The sequence below is a fragment of the Rhinopithecus bieti genome, unplaced genomic scaffold (genome assembly GCF_001698545.2).
Source record: "Rhinopithecus bieti isolate Rb0 unplaced genomic scaffold, ASM169854v2 scaffold_83314, whole genome shotgun sequence".
Lineage (NCBI taxonomy): Eukaryota > Metazoa > Chordata > Mammalia > Primates > Cercopithecidae > Rhinopithecus > Rhinopithecus bieti.
The window spans coordinates 1068141-1082598 of NW_016836615.1; the positions used below are offsets into that span (position 1 = coordinate 1068141).

General features: G+C 37.8%; 1 protein-coding gene across 3 annotated transcripts in view; it reads left to right on the forward strand.

Annotated features, from left to right (window-relative positions):
• Positions 1-14458, forward strand: part of NKAIN2 (sodium/potassium transporting ATPase interacting 2) — a 1054519-nt gene that overhangs the window by 1020439 nt on the left and 19622 nt on the right. For all 3 annotated transcript variants that reach the window (XM_017865826.1, XM_017865827.1, XM_017865825.1), the window contains one exon: positions 6318-6378. In XM_017865826.1, the coding sequence (XP_017721315.1) occupies positions 6318-6378 (61 nt within the window). The remainder of the gene's footprint in view (positions 1-6317; positions 6379-14458) is intronic.

Here is a 14458-nt window from a genome sequence, read left to right on the forward strand (position 1 = left end):
GGCGGGGGGGCGGGGAAAGTTAGGTCTTTTGATATTTCCATGAGTCCCTGAGACTGTGCATGTTTTCCAGTTTACTTTGTCTCTGTTGCTTAGTTTAGGTAATTTATATTGTTCAGTCTTCAAGTTCACTGATTCTTCCCTCTGTGTTCTCCACATTTTTCAGTTCTAAATTTTCATTTTGGTTCTTCCTCACATATTCTGTGTCTTTGCTGAGACCTTCTAATTTTTTAATTTATTCAAGAATGTTTGTAATTGCTATTGGAGCATTTTTGCGATGTCTACTCTAAAATATTTGCCAGAAAATCTTAACATCTCTATCACCTCTGTGGTTAGGTTACATTGGCTGTCCTTTCACTCAGTTTGAGGACATCCTCATTGTTGGTATTTTTAGTAATTTTTAATTGAAACGTGGACACTTTGGGTATTATGCTATGAGACCCTAGATCTTAATTAAACCTTTCATTTTAGTTGATTCCTCTGATGCTGTTTTGATAGGAGAAGGAGGGACGCTGACTTATTTCTGCCAAGTGGGGATAGAAGTCCAGGGTTCCCACTTAGCCTCCATTGAGACTCAACGTGGGAAGGGCTTTTCATTAAGTCTGGGAAGCTCTGGAAGGTCCTGTTCCCCACTAGCCTCTCGGTGATACCTCCATATCTGGCAAGAGCCTTATTACTGCTCCAAGGTGGTTTTCACTGATGCCACGGGGGTGGCGGACTGGCCTCAGTAGTGCTGGGCATTGGTAAAAGTCCTGATCTTCTACTAAGCTTCCACTGACAACACCCCAGTGGAGAGAAGAGAGCATCTGCCTCGTTACTGGAGAGTGAGGCTAAAAGTCTGGATTACCCATGAGGCAGTGGGGAAGTCTCGGCTCCCTACTCTTTGTTGCTGTGGTTGGGGAGTGGGGCTACAATTTTTGTGTTTTTGTTTTGTTTTGTTTTGTTTTGTTTTCTATGGTGTTGACTGAAACAAAGAGGTACTATCATTGTAAAACTTTCTGTCTTGGTGGGCTGCGTTTTCCCTTTTCTCTGGTCTTTTGGCTAGAGACAGCAAGTGTTTACTGGGGCTTTTTAAAAAGCTGCACCTGTTGGCATTTCAGAGTTATAGGCTTCTTCAGCTCCAAGTAAGTCTGGTGTATATGAAATAATAATAATAATAATAGTAATACTAATAATGGAATTCACTCTCATGTACTTTCTTGAGTACCAAAGACCATAGTTGGTCTGCATCAGTCTTCCTGTGTTTGTTATATATATATAATGTTCAGGGTTTTTAATTGTACTTAATAGGAAAGATAGGGAAAGGTATCCCTCCCATTACTCCAACTTCCCAGAAACGGAAATCTAGAATGTAATAGATTAAACACTAAGGTTGCTATATTTTCAATTATTACAATTAAATCTTTTAAAATACTTACCAAAAGTCTTTGGTTTCAGTTTTTCTATTAGCTTCTAAGTGAATTTCTGGGACATACAATCATAATTTGGTTTGTGGATAAAAAAAAGAATTTTAATCTGATTTAGTTATAGAGAGTAAATACTTCCTTCCAGTCAGTAATAATATCAAGATGATATGTAATTCCTTATCAGGTGAATTAGAAGTGAATAAATCACATTAGATATATGAAGGTGAAAAGATAAATAAAAATAAAAAAAATTTATACTTAGCTCTGCTTTGAATGACAAAGACTGAAACACTAGAATATTTTGTTTCTTTCACTAGTGGATAATTGTATATTTGCCTAAGATAGTGCCACAGGTCCCTTGCATTATTATTCTAAGCATCTTCAAATAAGAAACAAAATAAAATTATTTTATTTTAATTTCAGATACTCACATCTACTCTAACAACATGAGCCTCTATTATCTGCTCTGTGACCCGTTACTTCCCTTTATACAGCCCAAGCTTCTCTGAACTGGGCCACTTCATCCTCCCTAAACGTATCTATTTCATTCCAGCTCTAATCTGACCTCTGCTTGGAAGAGGTACTCTCCATCTCTCTGTTCCCCTCTTTATTCCCTTTCAAGCCCTCCCACCTCTCAAGGTCTATCTCAAAAGTGCCAAGCACCAACCTACTCTGAGAATGGATTACCAGTTCTTGGAGGAAGCAGCACCTTTATTCAGCCTTAAAGAATGAGTTAGTATCCATTAGTTGTTTTTCCTGATGGGTATTAACTCATTCTTTAAGGCCAGCTTAATACCTGGGAGATGAAATAATCTGTACAACAAACTCCCATGACAAAACTTTACCTGTATAACAAACCTACATATGAACCCTAGAACTTAAAATAAAAGTGAAATAAAACATTAAAAAAGAAGACCTGGAAAGTAAGCAGGCAGTACTGCCATGTAAAGCTTTATATCCAGCTTAGCAACTCAGAACTCTGTTTTCAAAAACAAATGCAAAAAAAGAATGAGTTAGAATTACTCATTACTAGAGGTGCAAGGCTGAGTAGGGAGGGGAAGGAAGTGGTACAGGGCGTTAGCATTCTTTGTTGGCAGACTGGGAAAATGAGTTAAGGAACAGAGAAGGAAAGCTACCTGATAGATGTCAGCAAGCTACCAACAGCTTTCTACTGACATCAATTCTGACAAAGATTGGTGAGAAATGAGGCTAGAAAGGAAGTCAAGTATCGCATCAGGAAAGATTTGGGCCCATGAAAAATGTTATACTTTTGTATGGTGTGCTCCTTCAGCTTATTGTTTCTTTCATAGAATATGAAAGAAACATAGAAAATTTTCATAGAAAAATGGCATAGTTCCATTGGCAATTTGGCACACTGGAGGCCCACTGATTATGACCCTAATCTGGTCTTCACAGCTTTAATTTCCATTGCTCTAGTATGAAGTCCCCAAACTCTCATCAGATTTAACTACTGCCTCTTACCTAAACACAACCCATATCTTTCCTGCTTGATAATCTCACTCTGGAAAAGCAAATCCCATTTTGCCTATCATCTGCAAAAATACATATAATGCTCTTCCAAGGGTGTTTGTGAGGCTTAATGGGCTAACACATGAAAGTATCCAGTCTACTGTTTGTTGTCACTTATTAGAAGTACAATTTTCTTCCTTCTTTCTGAAGATTTACCTAAATCTACTTCAAATTACAGTTATATGTATACCTGCTACAAAATTTCAAACTCCTTAAAGCTAGGATTATATCTCAAACAGCGGCTCTAGCCAGGGGAAATTTTGCCTTTTAGAGGACATGTGACAATGTCTAGAGATATTTTTAGTGCCTCAATTGTTGACAGTCTTGATTGTAAGATGTCATTGTTTAAACATTGACAACACATAACAGCCTCAATAAAAAAGTATTCCAAACCCAAAATGTCAGTGGTGACTAGAACTCTGCTTTAGTTCATCATTGTAGCCCAGGTAGCAATTAGCAGAGTTGCATATTATAGGAGATTGGATTCTTCTGTTCTCACACTGCTCATAAAGACATACCCTAGACTAGGTAATTTAAAAAGGAAAGAAGTTAAATTGACTCACAGTTCAGCATGGCTGGGAAGGCCTCAGGAAATTCACAATCAAGACAGAAGGGGAAGCAAAGACCTTCTTCACATGGTGGCAGCAAGGAGAAGAATGAAAGCAAAGGAGGGAAAAGTTCATTATAAAACCATCAGATCTTTTGAGAACTCACACACTATCATGAGAACAGCATGAAGGTAACTTCTCCCATGATTCAGTTACCTCCCACTAGGTCCCTCCCACAACCCCTGGGGATTATGGGAACTACAATTCAAGATGAGATTTGGGAACACAGCCAAACCATATCAGAGACATTCAGAATTGTTAGAAATAATTTGAAACCCCTTTCTATAGGTAAATTTTATAAATTGCCACTGGGGAGGTAAAATTAAATTAGAAATGTGTACTGTGTAGGGAAATTGGAAGATAGCAGAGTTTATGAATCTTGATTAATTTGGGGAACACAAATTTCCATTTGTAGTTAGAGGTGACCAATTTAAAAGCTAAAGTTCTCTTAATCAGCAAGCTTTTGTAAAAAAATGCAGCAGGATTTACTTTTATATCAAAGGAGCTCCCCAGATAGTTAAAGAATGAAAATGAATATAATTAAAAGATCATTGGTAAGCAGAATGCAGTGCCTTAGCTGTATTCTAGGAGAGTACACTTAATAATCAAGAATCTACTGACACTTTAATGAGAAGTTTAAACTTATTGGCCATGAATCTCAGAATGTATCGATGCTTATTACCTAGATATTCATTTCAAAGAAATGAAGTGATGAGTAAGAATTTTTTTAGAACAGTTTGTAATTAGGACAAATTGCTTTACAAATAATTTAATAAGCATTTAACACTGAAAAGAAGAGGAAAACTACTGATAAACCTGTAACATTTAGCCACTTATAGTAAGAACTCAATGTGGAGGAAGAGGTGAAGCTATAAGCAATACCAAGGGGATCTAACCACACCCATAGGCTCTTTACCTAGACACAGCCAGATCAAAGTACCAATGTCAAGCACCCATGGGACTGGCTCACTCCATAAAAAAAGCATTTTCATGGGTCCTGGTGGATGAAAGATCAAGATGTGTTAGTATAGTCTCTATTTTTCCAGTACCCATGAAATCCTCAAATCACTATGTGATTTGAGTTTGGATAAATCAAAATCTTTGCTAAAGCCAAATAGGAGACATTGGTTTTCAATTAGTACTCTGAACTCTAAAATAAGGCCCATAAAACAAAGACCTTGATGACTCTATTATATAAAGAAGTGGTTCTTACTATCACTATCTTATTGCCAACAGCAGCATATAATTCAAAGAGAAACATGCTGATTTGATGAGTTTTCTAAAATATTTCTTAAAAAGAAAACTCAGTCTTCTGATATAGCATTAGTGGTATTTATTTTTGACTCTCTATGATGTATACTGGTGCAGATACTACAGTTGGGGTAGAGAGGGCTGAGGGTATCCATTCCCTCTCCTCCAGGATCTAAAAACAAAAGTGTATGAAGTGTTGCATAAGTCTTTTTCCTTCAACTCTGCCTCCCCAAATGTGGTCACTGCTGCTTCCTCTCTTGTCCAGGAATGACCACTGTTTTATCCTATGCCAGTTCTTTTTGGAAGATAGCTAGAATCTGCCAGAACGTGCTTTCTCTCTCAAGTCCAAATTAGGGACTTAAAAGTTTCTTTTCACCAGAGACCGCTTTGTCTCCTAATAGTTCTGCGCTCATTAAATACCTATTAGTGTAGCCTTTGACTTAAGATGTTCCACTCACATCCTCCAGAAGATCACTATCTGTCACCTAATGAAAAACAACTTCATTAGGCTTGTCGCGGCAGTTCCTTTTTTTCCCGTGCTTTCACTTCCTAATTGAAGACTGCAGCTTTTCCTGATGTTTTCTTCCCCACACTAAATATTATTGTGTGGGGTCGGTCCTTAGCCAGATCAATGTCTGTCTGAAATGTTGTTTTGAATCATCTTCATCACTGTTTTAAGGACATACCTTTAAGGATTCCTCCAAACTAGATCAATTTGCAAAAAAAGAAAACAAATAGTCTTCTCCTTATCCAGAAATTATATTTGTTTCTTTTGATTAGTGTTCATAAATTGACTAAATAAATATTGTAATAGTAGGAAGGAATACAAAAACACCCAATCTGAGAAAGTAGAGAGATCAAATGACTTTGTTGTGCTCCTTGACAAGCACACAGACCTTTTTGTAGTGTTTCAGAAAAGACAATGTGGTGTGTGTAATGCCATATTCAATGCATTTTGATGATACTCCCTACTTATAGGTGTCCATCTCATCACTTCTCTGTGACATATTGTCTTAATCATACTCAGTATGCCCTGGTTCCTGTTACAGATCTATGTCTTCCTTACTTACAAAGAGCCCATGCAACAAAACACAGAATCACCTTAATGTTTTTCCCTCAAAGCATTTTTCTGATGGTCTGTGAGAGTCCAAGTTTCAGAATCTCAGGTGCTGAGCTAATGAAAAGTAAACTAGAAGTTGATTGGCACAAATGCAAATGTTAATCCATTAGTGAATGGTCATAAGTCTTTTTCTGTACTGAAAATAATTTGTTTTAGATTGCTTGGCAATTAACAAATCTTACATATAAACGCAGGTCAGAGAAAAACAGAGTGATATGTTTATTTACAACACAGATGAGCATCATTTGAATCAGGAATCCACACTGGAGTCAAGATCCAGTCCAATGAGCCATGTTGGAGCCCTGAGTCTGGTTGTAAACTGCCTAACTTTGAACAGCCACTCCCCAGTGAGGTCTGGTTTTGGTGCCTTTGTCTGATGTCTAAAGCATCTCTGTTTTGTTTCAGCTGGCAGGTTTCATCTACGCCTGTTATGTTGTGAAATGTATAACTGAAGAAGAGGACAGCTGTAAGTATTAAAGCTCTATTCTGTTTCGTTCAAGTTCAAAGCATCTTCTTTACTGCCTCCTACCTAGCCTTCCTATTCCTCAGACAAGATCCCACAACACAGCATTAGAATGGAGAATAAGCCTTTTGTGCCCATCAGACCAAAGTGTTTATCATAACAGTATCCAGCAAAGTGAAGAATGGAGAAGCACCCATTTTGAAAACATAACTTCTTTCTTTTCTTTGAAGGGCTTTTAAAAATCCTTTCCTCTTATAAAAAATTCTAGTAGGGAACAGAGAGAGGAGATTGGAGATGGAAATGATTTTAAAATGTGGCTAACTTGACCATTCTCTTTTTATGATCCCTTTATTAGGTATCGATAACTAACTAGTTTCACCCAAGACTAAAAATCCCCAAAATCAACATTTGTAGTAGTTGCTAAGATTCTTATGGAAATTGACTTCAGATTCATTCAGAGAATTGTCTTTGGGAAATCAAATGTCCGTCTGTCCTTTTCGTTCCTGCTATTTGATACAAATGACTAGAACTCTAACTATGTCAAAGGCTCAACATTGAGACGTATTGCTTGATCCAGAGTTTAGATCACAGTACACTCTTACAATCCTCCCAGGGGCTCTGTTGCTGTCTGCTCTCCGAAACATGGAGGGTAGAAGGTTTTATTCCATCCCTGCCCCTAAGGATCTAAAATAGGAGAACTGGGGAAAGTACTTCTATTCTTTGTGGGTACTATCATGGATAATTGCCCATGTAGTTACATTTACTCAGAGGAAAAATCAGAATTGGGAATCATTTTTCTTGGTTTCAAAAAATATTTATAATATTGGGTGTTTGAAACAGTAAGGAAAGAGGAAGGTGAGAATATGATGATTTGAGGAAAACATCCAAAGATAAATATATGTTTCTTCTTCCCTTTCCAATTATACTAGAAAGGAAGAGGCAATATCAAGTGATTAATTTAGAAGAGGCACTTTTCAATCATACTCATACATGATATAAAATCAGAAGTATATAGTTTATAATTTATTTCATATATGAAAGGAAAAATGGTCCTTTCACTAAATAAGCATTTGTAAAATATTCCTTAGTGTTTTAAGTGCTATGTCAGCCTTTGGAGATTTTAGGATGATTCATACATAATATTTTACCTGTAGGAACTTGCCAACTAGTAGGTAAAACAAACATATGAGCAAACAAGTATGAAACTCTGTAGTGCATGCTGTGGGTAAAGAGAAGAAAGAGATCAGGAGAAGGTTCATAGAGAACACTTTTGAGCTTGATCTCAAAAGGTGAATAGATCTTTACTGTGTTGCGGGTATGGAAGCAAGGGGTGGTCCCGGGCAAAAGGTGAAAAAGCACATCATGGCCAGATTAATGTGACTGAATTTGTTTCCTGTGCTACAGGTAGACAGCTGGAGAAAATTGGAAAAACATGTAGGAATGAGATAGAAAAGTGGGTATGAAAGATTAAGGAGCTTGGGCTTTACATAATACAATCACAGATCAATGGGCAGATAGCTTGTAAAAAGAGGATAACATAATCAAAAACATTCTTTAGAAAAAATACATTAGCATCATTACAAAGAAGAGACACAAGAGGGGGAAAGATTAGGGAAAAGAGAACTAGTTAAGACACCATGAAAGTGAGACATGAGATAATGTGAATCTGGACAAGGATTGGTATTGGAGAAAGAGAGGATAGATGCGCCATGAGACATGCCAAAATGACATGATTAGTGGGCAATGGTGGGTACTGTGATAAGGGAAAAGGAGGAGACTGTTAGATTCCTGGGTGTGTGATGCAAGTGAATGGGTAGATGGAATTGCCACTTGGTAAGAAAAATGGGAATAAGATCACTAGTTCGGTTTGCACAGGTTGAGTTTGAGGTGCCTAGTGCCTATACAAGAGAAGACATCCAGTAAGCACTTGTCTTATACAGAAAAGATTTATTCAAAGATTAGAAAGGGCAAAATATATATAGATTTTAAAATGCATGGACCACACAAACTATGTAAGTTCATTGAGATATTACCATTCAGTGTCTGTGTGCCAAATCCCCGATGAAGGGGAAGTCCCCAGTTAATTTTCATATGGAAGCTGGGCTTTCTCTGGGCTATGTTGTTTGATTTCATTTCACAACGATACCAGTGCATTTTTATCTTCATACAATACTTACTGACATACCATGTCTCCTACATGCATAATCAGCATTTCGGCAGAATAGTACTGCTCAAAGGAGATCTCAGAAATGCTAGTTCCACAAGACATACTGCTCAAAAAAAAAAAAAAAAAAAATTCCAAAGCCAAGTAAGGTTGACGCTGAAAATTTAGAATGCATGTTTATATATTAACATTTCTAAGAGTACTGCCAGAAAGAAGTATGACCATTTTTTTTTTCTAACCCACAGTTTTGTTTTAACCATATTACCTTGAGGCCAGACACAGATCAAAGAGAAAAACCAGAAAGAGTTCTATGGCTTAATTATACCCACAGTTCCCCCGGGAGAATACCTCATGGGAGTGGGGTCAGTCATGAGGCAGAGAGACAGCGGAACCTTTAGTTCGAGTCCTACAAGAAGAAATGGATGAGGCAGGGTAGGAAGGTTAATTAGGACAGGTTAACTGTGTTACAAAGTGGTGCCCCATGAAATTCATGTTCACTGTGGCTATTAACGCATAGCTTTAGGGTTATCTAAAGTCTCCACATGTTTTTTGGGGGTGAGTCAGGGCTTACTTGGAAACAGCTAGTGGTCATTTTGTAGATGTTAAAGCATCAATTTATAGAAATTAAAAGTATGATTAATGCAAGTCTCCCAAAATATTTGAACACAGGTCTCCTGTTTTTCACCAACCCCACTCCCCGCCGCCGGCCGCCTCCATAAAAAAGCACTTAATATTCCGGAGAATTCTTCTAAGGGAATTCTATGCTAAACCAAGTTTTGGCCAAAGCAATGTAAATTCAAGGAGATTCAAAGTCACCAATATCTGTTGGAAGATCAAGTTATCTCTCAAGCATCTAATAAGCTTTTTCCTCCAAAAGACTCCAAAAAATAACATATATGTCTTTATGTGTATCTTGATCACAATACCACATCTGCCTTTATTAATCCAAAACACAAGTAGACTTCTTAAAGACAAGTTTTATCATGTTAGTCTTATTGCTCAGTGGGCAAAATATGAACTCTTTTTTTAATTTTTATATACAAGTAGACTGACGCTTGTCTCAGATGTTCATGGGACTAGTAAACAGGTAGGAGGAGATGCTCATTTGGACTGGCTTTCTGTCCAGTGGTCTTCGGTGACTTGCGGTTAGGTTCATTTACTTGTAGTCATTCACACCTAGACAGTTGTGAGTATCTTTTGGTTACAATGCTTGGGGTTGATATTCTCCATATATGATCACTTGCCTGATGTTCATCCTTAGACACTGCCTGGACATACGACTTTCAATGCATTGAGTAAACTAGGTTTGACTTTTCTGTATAATTTTGGTAATTATATTATAAAAATTATCCTGATCCTTAAAAAGTTTGGTGAAAGATTAAAATAAAACCACTCTCAAGCAAACCCTGAGACTTGGAAGGGGTTTAATGTACATGTAAACACTGAGAGGGTCTCTATGTGCCTATTTTTACCTACTGTGGATTTGCAATAACGCATCATTATTTGCAATGAAGCATAGTGTCAGGAGTAGGTGCTAGCTACCTGCTTGCCAAATTGGTTAAGTTTCCATTATTAAGAGCCTTATAAGGAACAGAGGACAGCTTTGGTTCTGTAGCTAGTGCTTAGAATGACTGTGGAGATAAGGGCCCAATGATGGCAACTGGATAAAAGATTTTTGAAGTCAACATAAAGCTAATCAGTTATGTGCTCAGTTCTGATACCTCAGCCTCACAGCAACAGGTGTATCCAGAAAACTTCAGAGGAAAGAGGCAGAAACCTCCAGGAAGCAATGGAGAGTGTTTGAGCTCAATGAACAAAGACTTGAGTCTAGACTCAAGACTCAATGAAATAGCAATTAATCATCATTGAAACAGAGAGGCTCATGAACATCCAACACCTGAGCATTTTTTCCCTTATGTATTCTTTTAAGCAGTATCTCATTACTCTTCTAGAGTCCAGTTTGATTAATATTTGTAGAGATATTGTTTTAGTTCCCTTGGGGTACTATAGCAAAATACTATAAGTAGGGTGTCTTATAAATGACAGAAATTTATTTCTCACAGTTTTATGGGCTGGAAAGTCCATCAGGGCACCAGCAGATATGGCTTCTAGTGAGGGCTGGTTTCCTTGCTTATAGGTGATACCTTCTTGCTGTAACCTCACATGTGAAAAGGGGCAAGGCAGCCCTCCGGGGCCTCTTTTAGAAGGTTACTAATCCCATTTCTGAGGGCTCCACCATCATGACATAACCACCTCCTACAGGCCCTACCTCCTAACACCATTACGTTGGTGATTATGTTTCAAAATATGAATTGGGGAGGGACACTAACATTTAGATCATAGCAGACACTATATTGCAAGGGTTTTTGTTTTTTTCCATTGAAAAAAAATCTGGACCTTGAAGTTTACATCTCTAACTCTTTAGTTATCTAAGCCGGAGCCACAGCTTGGCAGGCCAGCTGGTTGTGCAGACTCACAGGGCACCACTGCCATCTGCTGTGCCTACCAGGAGATGACAGCAACCCTCAGAGCAGAGATCCCAAATTAGATGTGACACTCCTTCCGCCATGAGTTAGTTAGCTACAGATGCCATAAAAACATACAACAGACATAGTGGCTTAAACAACAGAAATTTGCTTTCCAAAGTCTAGGTGTTAGAAAACTCAGGTTTGGTTTATCCTGAGGCCTCTGTCTTTGTCTTGTAGACAGCACTTTGTGTTGGATTGGGGCCTATCCTTATGACCCTATTTAACCTTTATTACCTCTTCAAAGGGCCAATTTCAAAGTACAGTCAGGTATATTAGGAGTTAGACCTTCAACATATGAATTTGAGGAGGATCACAATTCAGTCCACATCCAAATACACACACATGCACACACACTCCACGTGTGTCCTGGACATTTGAAAATATATGTGGGGCACAGATTGAGGATAGATGCAGCTCACTGGCCCATCAGATGCCTGTGGGTAAGAGGCTTCAGGGCTGTATTGCTGCCAGATCAGCTCCATACTCACTGCCACCAGGCAGGAATTCCCGCTCAGCATCTCCTGCTGTGGGGTGATCCGCCTCTAGATGAGTAGCTTCTCACCAGGATAAAAGCTGAGGCCCCTGCTCTAGAGGATATGGCTTGACCTTAGAACCCTATTTGAGTGGGCTACCTTCACAACATACTTTTATATATTTGTTCATGAAAAGGCAGTGATACATCTTGGGAGAAAAGGCTTTCTCCAGGAAAGCAGGCATCTCGCTGTGCTGTCTTTGTGGCAGGGCTCTCTGCTGTCTCATCTGTCACCAGCCATGCAGAGTTTTCCTTATGGCCTCCCGTCTTCTATTTCCCTCTGCTTGTTCTCTTTTACACTATTCTGTGACAGAAAGAAAATGTTTGGAGATTCCTAGTCGGGTGTGCCTTTTATTTTAAATGTAGCTCTTCTGTCTCACTTCATCCTTGGGTTTTCCCCACTGCAGTCAGATACCCACTCACAGTGATAGAACCAGAAATTGTCCTCGGTGCTTTATTAGCATTGTTAGATGTGACAATTAAAAGGAAGCCATGCAGCCATGGCAAATATTGCTAATCCATGATAGGAAAAAAAAAAAAAGATCATATGACTTCTCAATTTTTATTATGTGTTCTTGTAAATCATTGGCTTAATAGTTAAACTAAAACTAAATGTTGGTCTTCTAGCAAATGGGTTCATTTTACTAAGCAGTCATTCTCTTTGCTGAAAGCGATTCAATGTATTTGCAAATGTTGTTAAATGTTGAAATCATCTGGAGAGAGACATGGAATATCATTTAAAAAATAATATCCTAAGGGACTTATTTTGAAAGCAATGCTGAAAAATGAATTCAAGACGCTTAAACTTGGAGTTAGACACATGCACATTTACACCAGCCAAGCACAAATGTGTCAAAACCTGTCCTGAATTCCTCAAAATCAACTGGCCTTGGGATGAAAGTCACAATCAATTTATTGAATCTTTCATTTGAAAAGAAAACCACAGGAAATTATTCACTTCTCTGGGGCTAATAATTTTCTGTTATTTTGTTTGATTTTCTTCTAAAACCTGCTGGCCTACACTTCTGTGTATTGAATTCCATTCTGTATGTTTTTATCATTTCTCCAGTTTGTCAGGATCATTGAATTTGAATGCAGTTCTCTGAGCACAATCTCACGCTCTCAATCATGGGGGTGGGTAAACATGGGAGCAGGGAGAACTACTTCCCCTTGAAAAAAAATCTGTTACTTCCTGTCTATAAGGGAATGCAGAAAGCGTAGACAATACAGATAAATAAAAAAGGAAAATTAAAATAACCCCATAATTCTGATTTCTGATATTCAGTTCAAATTTTGGTGTATTATGTGCCTGTCTGCCTGTCTTCTTTCTTTCCTTCCTTCCTTCCTTCCTTCCTTCCTTCCTTCCTTCCTTCCTTCTCTTTTTCCTTCCTTTCATTCTCTCTTCTTTTCTTCCTTTCTTCTTATCTATCTATCTATCTATCTATCTATCTATCTATCTATGATCTAACTGCATTCCTCCCATCTGATTGTTAGGGCTATTTCATACATTCTGTTTAGTAGTCTGAGCTTTCTTTCACGTTTATAAATCACTCTTCAAACATAACCTAAGAGGGGATGATTAGAAGTTCAGAAAAGTTGCCAAGTTCCTGGCTGCCAGGTTGACAGGCAAAGTTGTGAGAATATGTTTATTTTACTTATCTGGCATCATACTGAAGCAATCAAATAAAATGTAACATAATCTTAGTATCTTACTAATTTATCTTCTCTTTATAACATTTGTCTTATGAATTTGATGGTGACTGAGTGAAAACATTTTCTTCACATCTGCCAGTTTCCCACTAAACCAAAACTTGGTATTTATTTTCTCATCTCTGAACAGGATCACAAAGCCTGAAGACCCAGGCTTTGCACTCCACTAATCTCTCACTATGCCTACAGAATCCTAGTGGGGCCAAGGTGAAAAAGGTGTCATCTTTCACCTTTCTTTCCCATTCCCCCCAAACCAAAGCACAGAAGTTCTGCATTTATTTAATTTTATATCTGTTTGTTCTGTTTATGATTTGTTTTGAATTATGAGTTGTACAGGGTTTAAAATGATGGAAACCAGCCTACTGCTCTATTTCAGCACTTTAATTTTATAAGCCAAGGAAGATCAAATGACTTGCCCAAAGTCACTAACTCATTCATGACTTTCCAACATTCAAATACAGTACACACTGATTCACTCAGGATGGAAGAATAATAGGAGACATCATCAGGATTTACCCCTGCCTTGTTCCCTGCTGTATCCTTAGCATCTACCATATCCCCAACCTAGAAAAGGACTCAGGAAGTATTTGAAAAATAAATGAATGAATCAATTGGATCTCCACAAACATTTCTTGACGTATACAGAAACTGCCAAGGAAATATGACATCTCCTTAGAATTCAATGTATTCTAAGTAAATGAATAAGTAATTTGAATAAAGCACCTATCATTTTCTAAACAAGAGGAAGAAAGATGTGCTGCTATATATAAAACTAAGTGATCAACACCTGAGACAGATGGTTCATATGAATTTTCCTCCTGTCAATTAAATTCAAGTTCCTATTAGTGACAACAGCATTCTCCAACAGTGATACATGTAATAATTTTCACATTGTCTCCCCAGATTGGTGAACACTGGTTTGTTTTTCAGCCTTCTATTAAATTGCTCCCTCTTGTGATCATCTAACAGAAAACACATAAGCTATATTTTTAAAATTATATGTTCAGATCAAAACCGAGTCTGATTCTTCAACATTCACTTCTTATTTTCTCTCTTTTTTCATAATATCGTATCTCCTCCATTATACTATATTGCTTTTCACTCATACACACACACACACACACACACACAACACACACACAATGTTCA